The 16,995-nt window shown below is 37.4% G+C and overlaps 1 protein-coding gene across 4 annotated transcripts in view; it reads left to right on the plus strand.

Moving 5' to 3' along the window:
- Positions 1 to 16,995, plus strand: part of LOC100876978 (zwei Ig domain protein zig-8) — a 547,773-nt gene that overhangs the window by 512,431 nt on the left and 18,347 nt on the right. For all 4 annotated transcript variants that reach the window (XM_012281711.2, XM_076532263.1, XM_012281710.2 and 1 more), the window contains one exon: positions 16,183 to 16,351. In XM_012281711.2, the coding sequence (XP_012137101.1) occupies positions 16,183 to 16,351 (169 nt within the window). The remainder of the gene's footprint in view (positions 1 to 16,182; positions 16,352 to 16,995) is intronic.

Consider the following 16,995-nt stretch of genomic DNA (forward strand, 5'->3'; position numbering starts at 1 on the left):
TGAACATACCACATAAAATTTGAAATTTATAAATTTCACATTTCTCAATCTTAAAAATTCATAATTTCACCTCTCTCCCCAAAAGTCCTTAAATTCCTAAATCAACAAATTTAAAATTTCTTCCACAACTACAAAGGCTTGCGTGGACATTCCGTCTGAAGTATTGCCATATAACGAGATTGCTCCGTACAAAAGTTTTCAAATAATCATGTGATTACTCGTTAAAGCATGCTTAGTTTAAGAATCCAGAAAGGCAGCTTAAAAAAGCCCGTAGCTTCTAATAACGTTGTAGTTTGCTTCGGTGCTTGTACCTTTGGCTGATACTCGCTCAGAAAAAAGGTATTTACTCTCCGACACTGTCGCAGCAGCGTTAATTGCGCCTCACCCACAACACACGAACTGAAAACATTCTTTTCTGTGCGACACGGCACACAGTCGACGACAACGTGCTTTATTTACAACTGTTTACCTGTCGGATACAATTTCAGGCTCGGGTGTCTGCAAAAAAGCACGGAACCAGTCCTCGAGAGGGAAGGTCGAAAGCTCGTGTTATCTTCATGCGTGACTTGGCGTGAAAGCGTTCTATTTTCCGGTATCGAGCACGACAAATAAAGGTGGACACATTTCATCGCCTTTTGTTAACCTCTTTTCCCTCTTTCTCTTCCTCCGATGTAACTCCGACTTCTATTTTCCACCGCCACGGAGAAAAAAGAATAACGCAACCATAACAGCGATCGCGCGAATACTCTGCGAACGATTATTTCGTTGGTCGTCGAATTAAAACAAAAGAGAAGTCGAAAAAGGAACAGGTTTAAACGTTCCACGACAAAATATCGCGACGAAGAAACTGTTGTTTCTCTTCTATTTGTTAACTCGACGCGTTTTTCGAGAGACGCCAACGGTAAATTTGAACTGGAAAATTGTAAACGTTAGAGGAAAGAGAACTGGAGGAATTAAACGCGGATATAGCGTGTCGCAAAAATTGTCATCAACCGGGCTTTTCTTTAAAAACGGAATCTTTTTTATGGGCGATGGGATTCGACGCCATTTTGGAACGCTTGGCGTCGCGGTTGTGGAGGTCGCGTTTTGATATCGAAATTGGACTTTAATAGTTTGGTAATGTTAAATATTGCAAATTAGGAATTTGGAGTTTAGATTTTGGGGAGGACTTGAATTATGGAAATTTGTGTTTGGGAATTTTTGGGGACTTCGAGGAGTTTGAGATATTAGGAATTTTAAGAACTTTGGAGTTTGAGGAATTTTAGGGGCTTTGGAAGTTTGAAACATTGGGAATTTTAGGAGCTTTGGAGTTTGAGGAATTTTATAATTTTTTGGAAGTTTGAGATATTGGGAATTTAAGGAATTTGGGGAATTTGAGATATTAGGAATTTTGGGAACTTTGGAGTTTGAGAAATTTTAGAAATTGTTGGAAGTTTGAGATATTGGGAATTTTAGGAATTTGGGGACTTTGAGAAATTAGAAATTTTACGAACTTTGTACTTTGAAGAACTTAGAGATTTTGAAAGTTTGAAATATTAGGAATTTAAGAAACTTCGAAATTTGAGGAATTTTAACATTTTTTGGAAATTTGAAATGTTGGGAATTTTAGGAATTTTGGGAGTTTGAGATATTAGGGAAGTTTCTAAATGAAATGAATAAAGTTCAGGAACTTTAGAGTTTGAAGAATTTTAGGGACTCTGGATATTTGAAACTTTGGGAATGTAGTGTCTTTATAGTGTATATAAACCTAAACCATTTACAACTGTACGTGACGTCAGGGAAAAACCCAAATCGTTTTAGGGAACCATAATTTTTAAGCAGGATACCGTACTTAACCGTCAGATTGTAAACCAGTCCCTAAAAATTAGAATTTTTTCCGAGTACCTGAACATCCTTACCGTTAGCCCAGCCTTCCTCCCTCTACCTTCTACTTCCTCCCTCTATCCATTTCCTCCCTCTACAATGCACCCTGTGATTGGTTTAACCACCACTTTAACACTTAAAAATTGTTTTCTTCACACCTACCAAATTGTACAAAAATCAGAATCAACCAAACTTTCATCAAGTATACTTCAAAAATCTAACACAAACCTAAGCTGAATAAATTCATTCAGCACTCTAAATAATTTGTCAATCTCTCTAAACCCATTTTTGTAAATCATCGAGTTCACCCGTCACATTGGGTGCAACAGTCGTGCTGCCTTCAAAAAATATTGCGAAGAGCACGACACAACAAATTTGGTCCTTCGAGCCGGATCCAGCGATTTGGAGCTGAGATCTGCAACTATCAACCAAGGAAGCGAAGCGGAGACAGGACAGCCTTCACATTAGGAGCACCTCTTCTCCCGTCGGATCACCTTGTGGCATCCAGGATTGTAGCGGAAGCAGCAGATCTCTTACATCAGGAGCATCTCATTCCCTTTCTGGATCATCAATCGATAACATTTGGGATCAAGATCATCGTTCACGTAAGCTTCGACTCACCTTCCTTATTTTTTATACCGAATTAGTCCTTTTCATTGCTTCAATTATCGTATAATATCATGGCCGTCGAATTAAAATCCCTTCTTAAACAAAGAGCCAATGTTAAGGCTCAAATAACTCGCCTGAATAATTCAGCTAAGAAAGTAGAAAACTTAGACATACCGTATCTTGAACTTCGTAAACAAAAATTGGAAGATCATTATAATAGTTTTTGTAAAATTCAAAATCAAATAGAAGAGATAGCTGATAGTGATGAACAATCTCTTGTTCATGAAGAATTTGAAAATCTTTATTATGAATGTGCGGATTTCATAAATAGTGCATTACATCGACTCAATACTCGCGAACCTAGCAAAGTATCGGTTAATAGTGATTCCTCGGGTTCTTTGACACCGTCTACAAGCGGAATTATACCAAAAATTCATATTCAGCCATTTGATGGGAATTATGCCGAATGGCAAGGTTTCTATGACACATTTCGCTCGTTAGTACATGACAATAAGTCCATTCCTACAATTCACAAATTCCATTTGTTAAAATCTTATCTAACCGGTAGTGCTGCTAGTGTTACAAATTCGTTAACCGCATCCGAAGAAAATTATACAGTTGCATGGGATTTAGTTCAAAAACGATTTAACAAACCGCGAAAAATAATTCAGAGTCACATTAGAGCTATATTCGATTTACCTGAAATGTCGAAAGAGTCTCCGTCATCCTTGCGCGCTATAGCAGAGGGTGCGGAAATGCACGTTAATGCTTTAAAATGTTTAAAGGCGACCACAGATTGCAATGATTTTCTAATTTATATCATTACGGCAAAATTAGATAAGCAAACCCGTACTTCATGGGAACGAACACTTGACGATGATGACAGACCAACATTTAACGACCTTTTGTCTTTTCTAAACCGATATTCACGCGATGACGAACTGATTAAATTACCTGTACACACCGGAGAGGTATTGCATAAAAAACCTATCGATGGGCGTAATAAATTTAAATCTCGAGCCAATGCATTTGTTACTACGCATAACGCAAATTCTTGTCCTTTATGTAAAAAAGGTCACTATATAAATCAATGCCCTATTTTGTTGAAACAAACTCCGCGAGAAAGATTTAATTCAGTCAAATCTATTAATCTCTGTATAAATTGTTTAAGAGATAATCACTCTACAGTTAAATGTCACGCGTCCACTTGCCAAAAATGTAATGGTAAGCACCATACTCTTCTCCATTTCGGAGACGATACTCCAGTAGAGCAAATTCCAAATTCGAAATCAAATCCAAATAACCCATCGCCATCGGTGGCATTAACTGTATACGGATCATCCGAAATCCTTTTGTCTACAGCTCGTATAACTATTTTAGGTAAAAACAATCAGGAACATGATTGTCGTGTTCTGTTAGATCCCGGTTCTCAGTCTAATTTCATGACTGAAAAACTAGCAAATTCACTACAATTACCGAAATTAAAAACTAATATACCAGTAGTCGGTGTAGGTCGACAAATAAACCGAAGTAATTATTCTATTTGTGCGCAGATTAAATCGAAAGTAACTGATTTTTCTTGCGAAGCTAATTTTTTAACGTTACCCGTAATTACCCATCGTCTTCCGTCGCGACCAGTGAACGCGAATAGTTTAGAGATACCGAATGAAATCGAATTAGCAGATCCTGATTTTAATAAACCCGCAGAAATCGATGCTCTGTTGGGAGAATATCTATTTTATCGCCTTCTACACGCTGAACAAATACGTTTAGCTAATCAGACTGCCATATTACAAAAAACCGAATTAGGATGGGTCTTATCGGGAGGTGTGAAATTAAATAATAATAGTCAACCGTTTACAAAGTGTTTTTTAGCAGCAAATCAATTAGAAGGGCAAATAGCGAAATTCTGGGAACTTGAAGAGCATAACCAGAAAAAGCCAGTATCTTCCGAGGAAAGTGCTTGTGAAACACTATTTTCACAAACAACCAATCGAGATTCTACAGGCCGGTATATAGTCCGTTTACCATTTAATGAAAAAAGACAGCAATTAGGCGAATCACATGCTATGGCTTTAAACCGATTTTTTACGCTTGAACGTAAATTACATTCTAATCCTACATTAGGTGAACAGTATTCAGCTTTTTTAGAAGAATATGAAAGGTTAGGGCATATGACTAACATAACTGAAACAGCCGAAACGAATCTCGGATATTATTTGCCGCATCACGCGGTCATCAAGAGTACCAGTCTGACTACTAAAGTTAGAGTGGTATTCGATGGTTCCGCGAAAACTAATACCGGAATTTCTTTGAACGATACCCTTATGGTTGGACCTACTATTCAGGAGGATATATTTTCTTTAATTACGCGTTTCCGATCACATACGTATGTTTTAACCGCCGATGTAGAAAAGATGTACAGGCAAATCAAGGTACATCCTGAAGACGCGATATTTCAAAAAATACTTTGGCGGAAAAATCCAAAGGACGCGATAAAAACCTATCGTTTAGACACTGTGACCTATGGCACCGCGTGTGCTCCATTTCTCGCAATACGCACATTACAGCAATTAGCAAGTGACAATTCTGAGCAGTTTCCTGTAGCTGCAAATGCAATAAAAAATGACTTCTATGTCGACGACTTATTAACCGGAGCTAACACGTTAAAAGAAGCTGAAATACTCAGAGATCAAATAACCGAGCTTTTAAATTCAGGTGGCTTTAATTTACGTCAATGGGCTACAAACAAGCAGTCATTAATCGAACCATTTAAAGAACTATCATCTAATAATTGTTTGTATTTGGACGGTGACGAAACGCGACGTACTTTAGGTATAGTTTGGACACCGCGTGTAGATACTATAACTTATAAGACTAATATTGATAGTGACTATCCAATTACCAAACGAAACATACTTTCGAGAATAGCACAACTCTTTGACCCTTTAGGGTTACTCGGGCCGGTAATCATAAAGGCAAAGGTTATTATGCAGCAATTATGGAAGTGTGGTATTGGGTGGGACGATCTTGTTCCACTGACCATACATTCAGCCTGGATAACGTATACCAAACAACTCCCTCAGTTAAATTCATTTTCTGTACCTCGCGAGATTTTGATTAGAGAAGCAATCGATGTCCAAATACATGGTTTCTGTGATGCTAGCGAGATAGCTTATGGGGCATGTATTTATTTAAGGTCATCAGATTTTCAAGGAAACACTATTGTCCGTCTTGTAGCTGCGAAATCAAGAGTAGCTCCTCTTAAAACAACTTCGCTTCCTAGATTAGAATTATGTGCCTCCGAGTTATTAAGTAAATTATTCCGCGCTACAAAATCAGCTTTGAAGATTTCTTTTAGTTCATGTCATTTTTGGAGTGATTCAACAATCGCCTTACACTGGATTAAATCACCTCCACATACTTTGAAAACATTCGTAGCTAATCGGGTGGCAAAAATTCAAGATATAACGGAATCCCATAATTGGAAGCATGTCAATTCTCTAGATAACCCAGCCGACTATATTTCTCGAGGTCAGTTACCAGTAGATTTTCTTAAAAATCATTTATGGTTATCGGGTCCTACCTGGCTTTCCGAAGATTATTCACGGTGGCCTATAAGCGACATACCTGCCGTTGACGTACCCGAGCGACGCACGGTTACTACTTTAATTAGCTATCCAGACACTTCAAATATTTTTGAACGGTTTTCGTCCATAATTCGACTTCAACGAGTAATTGCCTATTGTATGCGATTTTTTACAAACGCGTCACAACAAACAAAAATCACTGGACCTTTGTCCCTGGATGAAATTCGAAAGGCTCACAATTTAATTATTAAATGCACGCAAGCACAATATTTTGCAAAGGAGTTGACTGAATTAAAACAAAAAAACCATGTTTCCAGATCGAGTAAGATTTTGGCTCTATCTCCGTTTATAGATCGCGATGGAATAATACGCGTAGGTGGTCGGCTCCAAAAATCTAAATTATCATACGGACAAAAGCATCCGATACTATTACCAAAATCGAGTCATATCACACATCTTGTAGTACGTAACGAACATAATAATCAGCTTCATGCGGGTATATTGGGAACTCTTAACGCAATACGACAAAGGTATTGGCTCGTAGATGGAAAAAACACAGTCCGATTTATTGTACGGAGATGTATTCGTTGTTTTAAAATCAAACCTTCTGACTTACCGGAATATTGTATGGGTAATTTACCCAAAAGTCGAGTCACTGAAAATCGACCATTTCAGGTAGTCGGTATCGATTATTGCGGACCTTTCTTCATTAAGGAGAAACGTTTCCGTAACACAAAAAAATTAAAGGTGTACGTAGCCGTGTTCATTTGCTTCGTTACAAAAGCGGTGCATTTAGAACTTGTCTGCGACCTGTCAACCGAGGCGTTTATGGCAAGTTTAAAACGATTCTTTGCTAGGCGCGGTTATGCTCAAACTATTTATACCGATAATGCGACTAATTTCGTAGGCGCTAAACGATTGTTGGATGATCTTCAAAAGCTTTTAGATTCAGAAACACATAAACAAACAGTTATTCAACAATTGTCAAATAAAGGCATTGTTTGGCGATTCACCCCTCCACGATCTCCACATTTTGGAGGTTTATGGGAAGCGGCAGTGAAGTCGTTTAAACACCACTTCTATCGAACAGTAGGCGATGCCCTGTTTACATTCGAGGAATTAAATACCTACATTATCGAAATTGAAGCAATCTTAAATTCCCGTCCGTTAACTCCTTTATCCCCAGATCCAAATGATTTAAATGCCCTTACTCCAGCCCATTTCCTAATAGGTGAGTCATTGACGAGCTTACCAGAACACGATCTTACCGATGTTCCTACTAACCGGTTATCAGTTTGGCAGCACATCCAGCGAATTAAACAGCACTTCTGGGCAAGATGGCATAAGGAGTATCTCAACGAGCTCAACATCCGCACAAAATGGCGCAACAATGTACCAAGCTCTTTGAAGCTGGGCACTTTGGTATTGTTGAAAGATGAAAACCTACCACCACTACGGTGGAACCTTGGCCGCATCATTGAGATCCATCCCGGAGATGATGGTGTAATTCGTGTGGTGACTGTGAGGACCAATCAAGGCATCTACAAGCGCAGCGTACGGAACATTTGTCCACTACCCGTCGATGTAGATAATCCGGTTACTCCACCCAGTAATAATTAACCAATGTATAAAAATCAACCCAGAGATATATTAACTCATACTTCTGTAACTATATCGATGAACATTCAAGTTTGACGTAATAATCAACTAATGTAACATATGTAAATAACGTTAATCCTATCTAATAAGTTCATTGTACATAATTCGCTAAGTTATACAATTTAGTTATTAGCCATAGTCCGTTAGTATTCATATATGTATTGTATAGTATGGAACTTTGTATTTCAACAATTTTATATTAGCTTAAATGTATATATTGTTTATTGAACGCAATCGTTCAAGGCGGGCGGCATGTAGTGTCTTTATAGTGTATATAAACCTAAACCATTTACAACTGTACGTGACGTCAGGGAAAAACCCAAATCGTTTTAGGGAACCATAATTTTTAAGCAGGATACCGTACTTAACCGTCAGATTGTAAACCAGTCCCTAAAAATTAGAATTTTTTCCGAGTACCTGAACATCCTTACCGTTAGCCCAGCCTTCCTCCCTCTACCTTCTACTTCCTCCCTCTATCCATTTCCTCCCTCTACAATGCACCCTGTGATTGGTTTAACCACCACTTTAACACTTAAAAATTGTTTTCTTCACACCTACCAAATTGTACAAAAATCAGAATCAACCAAACTTTCATCAAGTATACTTCAAAAATCTAACACAAACCTAAGCTGAATAAATTCATTCAGCACTCTAAATAATTTGTCAATCTCTCTAAACCCATTTTTGTAAATCATCGAGTTCACCCGTCACATTGGGTGCAACAGTCGTGCTGCCTTCAAAAAATATTGCGAAGAGCACGACACAACAGGGAATTTAAGGAACCTTGGAGTTTGAGGAATTTTAGGAGCTTTAGAGTTTGTGGAATTTTAAGATCTTTGGAAATTTGAAACATTGGGAATTTCAGAAATTTTGGAGTTTGAGGAAATTTAGGAACTTTGGATGTTTGAAACATTGGGAATTTTAGAATTTTTTGAAAGCTTGAGACATTGGAAATTTTAAGAATTTGGAAAATTTGTGATATTAGGAATTGTATGAACTTTCTACGATTCTATAATTCTATGTTTCTAAAACTGTTCTTCAAGATTTTGAAATTCATGTCCTAGTAATATGTACATACATGCACTAATACAACACATAACTCATGACAATATACCAAATGACGATACAACAATATTCTCCATAGATGATAACCAATAAACATGCTAAAATATAAGAAGCCATAAAACGCAATAAATAACGATATAACAATATACATAGACCCACAACAATAAAAATACATGAAGCTATAAAACTCACGACAATAAATGACGATATAACAATATACATAGATCCACAACAATAAACATGTAAAAATACAACAATCCACAAGACCAGAACCACAGAATTCTTTCCAAGATCACATTTTATCTTCCCAAGGTGTCATCTAAATTTCCATCATAGAATATCAGGAAACTTCCAAGCATGAAAGTGCAAACAGCGAAAACAAGGCGTTGTGTTCGTCTGATGGTTGCTGTTTCATTTTCCACAAAACATAGTTCCAGTTTCGTGGTCCAATTGTTTCCTCATTTGTTGGAGTCGGACCAGAGATACAAGCTGCTCGCCGTTGCACCACGAGATTGGCTTTTATATCGCGATTTCTCGCCAGGCTGGCAGTTCGCGTTTGAAAATGGACATCGAACGGAAAAAATACCGTGTTCCCGTAAAATCGATGCCACCTGCTAATATCGTTACTGGTGCACAAAGTTCTTATTATAGTTTTCTATTCATACCCTGGCAACGTTTTCGGTTGTAGCTCGGTATATTCTGAAAATAACGCGAGCAACAAAACCACTTGTGTTGCAACGTGTATGTGAAACATCATGGAACTCTTTTGTACAACGAAACAAAATGCAAATTGACGTTGACGTTTTGCCATGTGTCGCAGCGATGTATTCAAATTTTATCAGATTTGAGGTTACCTTTCGTGAGAAATTTTTGAAGAACAATTTTTTAATCCGCTTTCCGATAACTCTTCAAAATTTGCATAATTTGTAATTGCTATTTCAGTTTTGTTCCTTGTCAAAATATGGCAAACTTGCAATATGCGATTGTATTAATTAATTGTATTTTAAATAGGAAATATTTTTATTACTTGTTGCTGTTACTTGTTATTATTGTTCATTGTTATTACATGTCTACTGTTATAATTATAAGAAGCATTCGAGAGGGTATTCGTTCTTCGAAATAGAAAAGATGGAACAAAGGTTTTCCGAATCTCACGCGATTTGTTCAGAAAGTGGTAGATAAAAGACAAATCCAGTTATCGCGGTAGCATGGAACGATAATTAAGAATCTGTACACTTTCCCGCGTCCGTCCATTTGCTGTTATAACTTTTCCAATAGTAGCCCGGTGATTATAAACCGCAAGAAATAAGTTCAATTTCTCGCAGATATCCGTGGAGATAAATTGAAGTTCTATCAGCGCAGTTTTCCAACTCTCTAAATCGACGTCGCGTAATAAAGAGAAGCTGTTCGAGTGATCCTGAAGGATTCAATCAAAGCTTGAAAGGCTATCGATTTAAATGAAGTAGATAAATTAAGATCGTAGCTGTGAGGCAAAGGTCGCGCGTCGAGAAGACACCGTTTCGAGACGAAGAAAAAGAGAACGTAGAAAGAAATGGGGGACAAGGGAATCGTTATCAGGGCACGGGAGAAGACTGATAAGACAAAAGTAGTAATGTGCCGGGAGGAAAGCATTCCAATGGACCATTGAGTCCAAGATGTTCCATCGGGTTTGTCGAGGATCCCGTGGGATGCCGATTTCTCCTATGAACGCGTAATGAGGCTGACGAGACTCTCCTCGCTTCCTTGCCATTTCCATTTTCTCTCTTCGAGGTCACGTGAACTCCCTCTCCCTTGTTCCACGCGAGTTTAAAACTTGCCCGAATTACCAACTCCATGATGCAGAGAAAATTATCTGGTTCGTTGAATCGCATTCTGCTCGCCGACATCGAACTGGGATCTTGGAAATCTGACGGTATAAAAGGGTTGAAATGATCGCTTTTGGACACGGAACTTCTTGCTAGACATTAAGGAATACTTAGAGAGCATGGAAGGTTATATTGCGGTAAAAAATTATAGGAAATTGCAGAAAATGCAAGCATTACTCTGTAATCATGGAGGCCATCTTGATTACTGCGGCCATTTTGCGGTTACGCTCTGCGCGGGAAATTTAGTTTGTAAATGATCCTATACTTGAGTTAAGAGATTCAAGTTATAGAAATAGTAAATATCGTTTAAATAGAAATATCATTTACTATATCTTTATGGATAGAACACATGTATTATAAGAAATATTACAAAATAATATTTGGTGTAATAATATACTTGCAAGAAGAATATTGCAATGCAATAATAAATTTATATGAACAATACAAGTATGTATATCTATACTCTCTTCTTTAAGCTTCTATACTCTAATAAATTTTTCTTGTAAACAAACACATATACATATAAATGAACAATATAGCACTGTGAAATCTTTAAACACCTATACAGTCTACATCGTTTAAACTTCTATTCTAAAATTCAATTATACTATTTATTAACAAAATCACGTATCATCGTTTCTACAATATTTTCACAGAACTAAGAATTAAATTACCTGAAACGTCTTATCGAATATAGTTTCCATTGGTTCGAGATTTAACATAATCTACTATGCTTCCACGCGGGAGGAGCGCTGAAAAGTTAGGAAACTTCTTTATGTTGTTAAGAAAACTAGCGTTGTTTGGGTATCTTACTTATTCTATGTAGTCCTTTGAAGTTTTCTCACGATCACTTCGTGTCTTTAATTTTAAAACTCCCACGCGATGCTAGAACTATGTCAACGAATTTCTTCTATCTTTTCCTCCGCAGAAATTTTTGTAATACTTTTAAAGCCGCACATTTAGTTTCACAGACTTTAATATTGTACACCGTGGAATTACTTTGCAGAATTTTAACGTTAACTGTGTGAAAATCTATTTGGAGGCATTAACAGGTGAAATCGTATTTTATGTCGTTAAAGATTTTACTGGAGACACGGAAACGTTCATTTATAGGTTAAGTTTCGTGCGTTTTCGGGGATTATTACTTTATGAAAAATTTCTTTTTATGGGATATTAACTTGCGGTTTTATACTTTTATAGTGATATGAAGAGAGTAATTTTGAAGTTAGAGAAAGGAGAATGTGTTAGTGGAGTTTTGAAATATAAATGTTCAGAAATGTGTAAATATGCGAATGGAATAGAAAATGCGAATATACAGAGTAGAAATTAAAAATATATAAATATAAAAATATACATAGAAATACATATAGAAATATAGAAATATAAATATATACATAGAAATACATATAGAAATATAGAAATATAGAAATGTACCTAGAAATACATATAGAAATATAGAAATATAAAAATATGCATAGAAATACATATATAAATATAGAAATAAAAATATATACATAGAAATACATATAGAAATATAGAAATATAGAAATGTACCTAGAAATACATATAGAAATATAGAAATATAAAAATATACATAGAAATACATATATAAATATAGAAATATAAAAATATACATGGAAATACATATAGAAATATAGAAATATAAAAATATACATAAAAATACATATAGAAATATAAAAATATACATAGAAATACATATAGAAATATAGAAATATATGTAGAAAGAAAAATTTTTAAAAAGAACACAAGAGAGCTTCTAAAATCCATCATGGCGACTTGAATTTCCGTCAACACCCCTCGATTTTGCGCAAAAATATAACTTTTCAAAATAGCACCACAGAATACGAATTGGAAAATTATAAAAGTTTCATAACGACAAAAATATAATTGCAGGGCGAAACGTTCAGGGGGTAATTCGTCGAATAGCGTGGTCGCGCAATCGCGATGGGTTTATGAAAATAGTTGGCAAATTGTAATGCGAAACTTCCACGTAACGTAACACGGTGAACGGAAATTTCAATTTTTTGGTGGCACGAAAGTTCTGGCCACACGTGTACCAGCTTAAACGCGAACACGAATGTGATATGTGCATATGCGTCGTCGTTATTACCCGTTGTACACGGAGCCTGGATTAACCATGCACTTTCCAGTGAAAGTTTCGCATATTATTCTGCGTTATATCGTGAACTAGATAACAGAATGGAAGGAAGGCCGGCTTATCGAGCTAGCCAGTTATAACTTTCTCGTACGATTCATCGCACTTTGAACTATTCGTCTGATGAACTCTAAAATGTTAGAGCAGACATGTCTAACGGGTTGGTTTTGTCTATTTGTTCTATCACTTGGATAAATTACCTTATATATGACTAGTTTAATTCTGACTCTGATATGAAGAGACTAATAATATTTGATAAGAGTATCAACTGGTACTGACTACTTGTTCTTGTTCTACTATCACTGGGATAAATAATCAGTTACCTTATCGGATAATATCGCTAGTATAATTTTAACGTCTGATACCAGGAGAAGATACATGATATTTAATACAAGAATTAACCCTCAACTTTCAAAAATTTAACAAAATGTATAAGTAAACAGAAAGTGTAGTGCTGTCAATTACATTCACCTCAAAAACTAACAAAGTAATTTTGTATTTAAAATTATGAAAGATGATAAAATTTGTACATGTCTCTATTTCTGATGCCGAGATACGGTTTACATGAAAAAGTTTTCACGGAGATTGTTCAACATTCCAGCGAAGAGGTTGAAGAAGGAATTTCAAGAAATTTCATGGAAGGTACCTTCCCTGAAGACAGTTTCAAGACGGAGCACGAGAACAACGTACCGAAGCGAAGGCTCGAGCTCTAGATCATTTATTTAGAAATTCGTCTCGGCTCTCACGACAGCCTCTACTTCTGCCAGGTTCACAAACGAACGTCGACCCTTACGAGCCCCGTTAAAGAGACACTCCCAAGTAACGTCAAGTGGAACAGGATAAACAGAACGTTTGCAGGGGCCGACAGTGTGTACTGTCGCACATTTGGACGTTGCCTTGTGTTATTCTTTCGGAGTCTATTCTGAAAAAAGATGTTGGGGTATGAAAGAATAGTGATCGAAATAAAGCGGGGATATTTACGGTGACTGTAAGTGTACAAATTGTAGACTGTACAAAGACTGACAACGTTTTCGATCGTTATTACTTCGTGAAAGACACACACTTTCTATTTGATTTAATATAACAAACTGAAAATATCTTTAAATATTTTTAAACTAAAATTATGATGCTAAGTTTGTAAATTTACGCAGTCTCAATGTGCTGTAATTTCAATAAGTCACTTTTCTAATGCGTTGTAACTTCAACATACTGTAATTTCAACGATCTAACTTGAAGATGCTGTAATTTCAACGCTCTAACATCAAGACGCTGTAAATTCAACGCTTTAACTTCAACATGCTGTAATTTCAACGCTATAACTTCAACACGCTGTAATTTAAGCGCTTTGTAATTTCGACAAACTCGACAGACTACTCCATAATAACGGAGCGTTGTAATCTCTACATACTGCAATTTCAACCCGCTGCAACTTTGGCGCGCTATAAATTCCACGTGCTGCAATTTCAACGCGCTGTGATCTCAACACGTAATAACTGCGACACGTTGTAACCTCAATACGTGATAGTTGCAGCGCGTTGTGATATCAGCGCTTAATAATTGCAGCACGCTGTGATCTCAACGCGAAATAGTTACAGAGCGCTGTGATCCCAGTGCGTAATAATTGCAGCGCGCTATAATCTTAAAGCGTAGTAGCTGCAGCGCGCTATATTTTCAACGCGTAATAGTTGCGACGCGTTGTAATCTCAACGCGTGATAGTTGCAGCGCGCTGTAATCTCAATGCGTGATAGTTACAGCGCGCTATATTCTCAACGCGTAATTGTTGCGACGCGCTGTAATCTCAACGCGTGATAGTTGCAGCGCGCTATATTCTCAACGCGTAATAGTTACAGCGCGCTGTCATCTCAACGCGTGATAGTTGCGGCGCGCTATATTTTCAACGCGTAATTGTTGCGACGCGCTGTAATCTCAACGCGTGATAGTTGCAGCGCGCTATATTCTCAATGCGTAATAGTTACAGCGCGCTGTCATCTCAACGCGTGATAGTTGCGGCGCGCTATATTCTCAACGCGTAATAGTTGCGACACGCTGTAATCTCAACGCGTGATAGTTGCAGCGCGCTGTAATCTCAACGCGTGATAGTTGCAGCGCGCTATATTCTCAACGCGTAATAGTTACAGCGCGCTGTCATCTCAACGCGTGATAGTTGCGGCGCGCTATATTCTCAACGCGTAATAGTTGCGACACGCTGTAATCTCAATGCGTGATAGTTGCAGCGCGCTGTAATCTCAACGCGTGATAGTTGCAGCGATCTGTAATCTCAACGCGTGATAGTTGCAGAGCGTTGGAACCTCAGCGCGTAATAATTGCAGCGCACTATATTTTCAACGCGTAATAGCTGCAACGCGCTGTAATCTCAACGCATGATAAGTGCAGCGCGCTGTAATCTCAACGCGTGATAGTTGCAGCCCGCTGTAATCTCAACGCATGATAGTTGCAGCGAACTGAAATCTCAACGCGTAATAGTTGCAGCGCGTTGGAACCTCAGCGCGCTATATTTTCAACGCGTAATAGCTGCAACGCGCTGTAATCTCAACGCGTGATAATTGCAGCGCGCTGTAATCTCAACGCGTGATAGGTGCAGCGAGCTACAATTTCAACGCACAGTTCCTGATGTATTACAGTCTCAGTACACAAATCCAACTCGTAATTTTAACGTTCTGTAATAACGTTGTAATTTTACTCTTCTGTAACACTCTCCGCTACAAACACAGCGCGTAATAATTACAACGCGCTATAATTTCCCCAAATTGCAATCTCCGTAATCTCCACGCAATGCATCCTGTCTCCCCAAACAGCCACGCCCGTAATTTTTAATAACGCGAGAATGTCGAGGAATTACGCAACAAGAATACACTGGCATTGTTCAAAGTTCCCTCGCGCTATTTCAAAATTTACCATCTCCCAACGAATTCACCCTCCGCGAACGGTTGTTTAATAAGCTCTCCAAATGTTCATAAACACTGGCCGATCCTAAAAGCGAGCTAGCATCAGAAGCTTTTAAGTAGAAGTCAGATGCAGACTGCTCATGATCCTTCAAGTAGTTAAGCTCCGAACTATCTTCTTCGCCTCTTCGCAACTTTACGATTAGTAACTTTCCAGAAAGAAATTTTTCCCTTGTCTCTTATTGGCGTTCGTTTAAACGTTGACGAATACCGCGATGTACCATTAGCTTATCTTCCGTCCTCGGTTAGTTCCGCGGTATAAAAGGGAGGAAATCGTTGCGAAGTTTCGCGAATCCTCTTCCTTATTTCGCTGTCTGTCTTCTCGTTTCAAGCCACAACAGAACTTGTTCGTGTGACTCTGCTGAAAGCGTACTTCCGTTCTTTGTTGCAGATAATCAGCTACGACTCGTCCAGGGGAGGAGTATCCGTGGTCACCGAGAAGGGTGACACCACCACCAGCTTCCTGTTGGTACAGGAAGCAAAACCGTCGGACTCTGGCCGATATACTTGTAATCCAAGCAACTCTCAACCAAAATCGATCACCGTACACGTACTCAACGGTGAGTTACTCCAACTTGTCCCTTTTACGTCCTCGTTATATTTCAAGCTTACTTCACTTTGTAAGAAAGGTGATCTTTCGTCATAAATATTAGCATTCTTTGTTGAATATTAATTTAAAATTAATGAGCGACAAAGGGAAACGTCTAGAAACGACACGCAACGCGTTTAATTAATGAATTCCCTTTGTTGAACTGGTTAATAGAAATCTCCTTGTAATTCTTTAATGTTTATTGTTCACACAATTTGATGTTATGCAAAAGACTTTTATATGATGTTCTATATTTTATATAGTTTGCTTTTGAATGATAATAGTATTGCAATTAGGTTAGGTTAAGTCAGTGAAATTTAGGTTATGTTCACTTGTGGTGCATTTAGATTAGGTTTGATTAAATTGTGCTATGTTTGAATGTTAATAAAGTTAAGTTATATTGTATTAAATTGCAATGTCAATAAAGTTTGATTTGGTTTAAATGAAATCAGTGTATAGGTTATGTTAAATTCGTTCATGTTTGATTTTGAACAAAATGGAAGTATAAAGTTTCCAGCAATTTATAATTAATATCTTAAAAACAATTTAGAGGAACTTATGAAGTTTTACAAATGATTCTAAGTTCTATATGTATGATATTAAAAGACCACAGTT

This window comes from Megachile rotundata, chromosome 5 (genome assembly GCF_050947335.1).
Source record: "Megachile rotundata isolate GNS110a chromosome 5, iyMegRotu1, whole genome shotgun sequence".
Taxonomy (NCBI): Eukaryota; Metazoa; Arthropoda; class Insecta; order Hymenoptera; family Megachilidae; genus Megachile; species Megachile rotundata.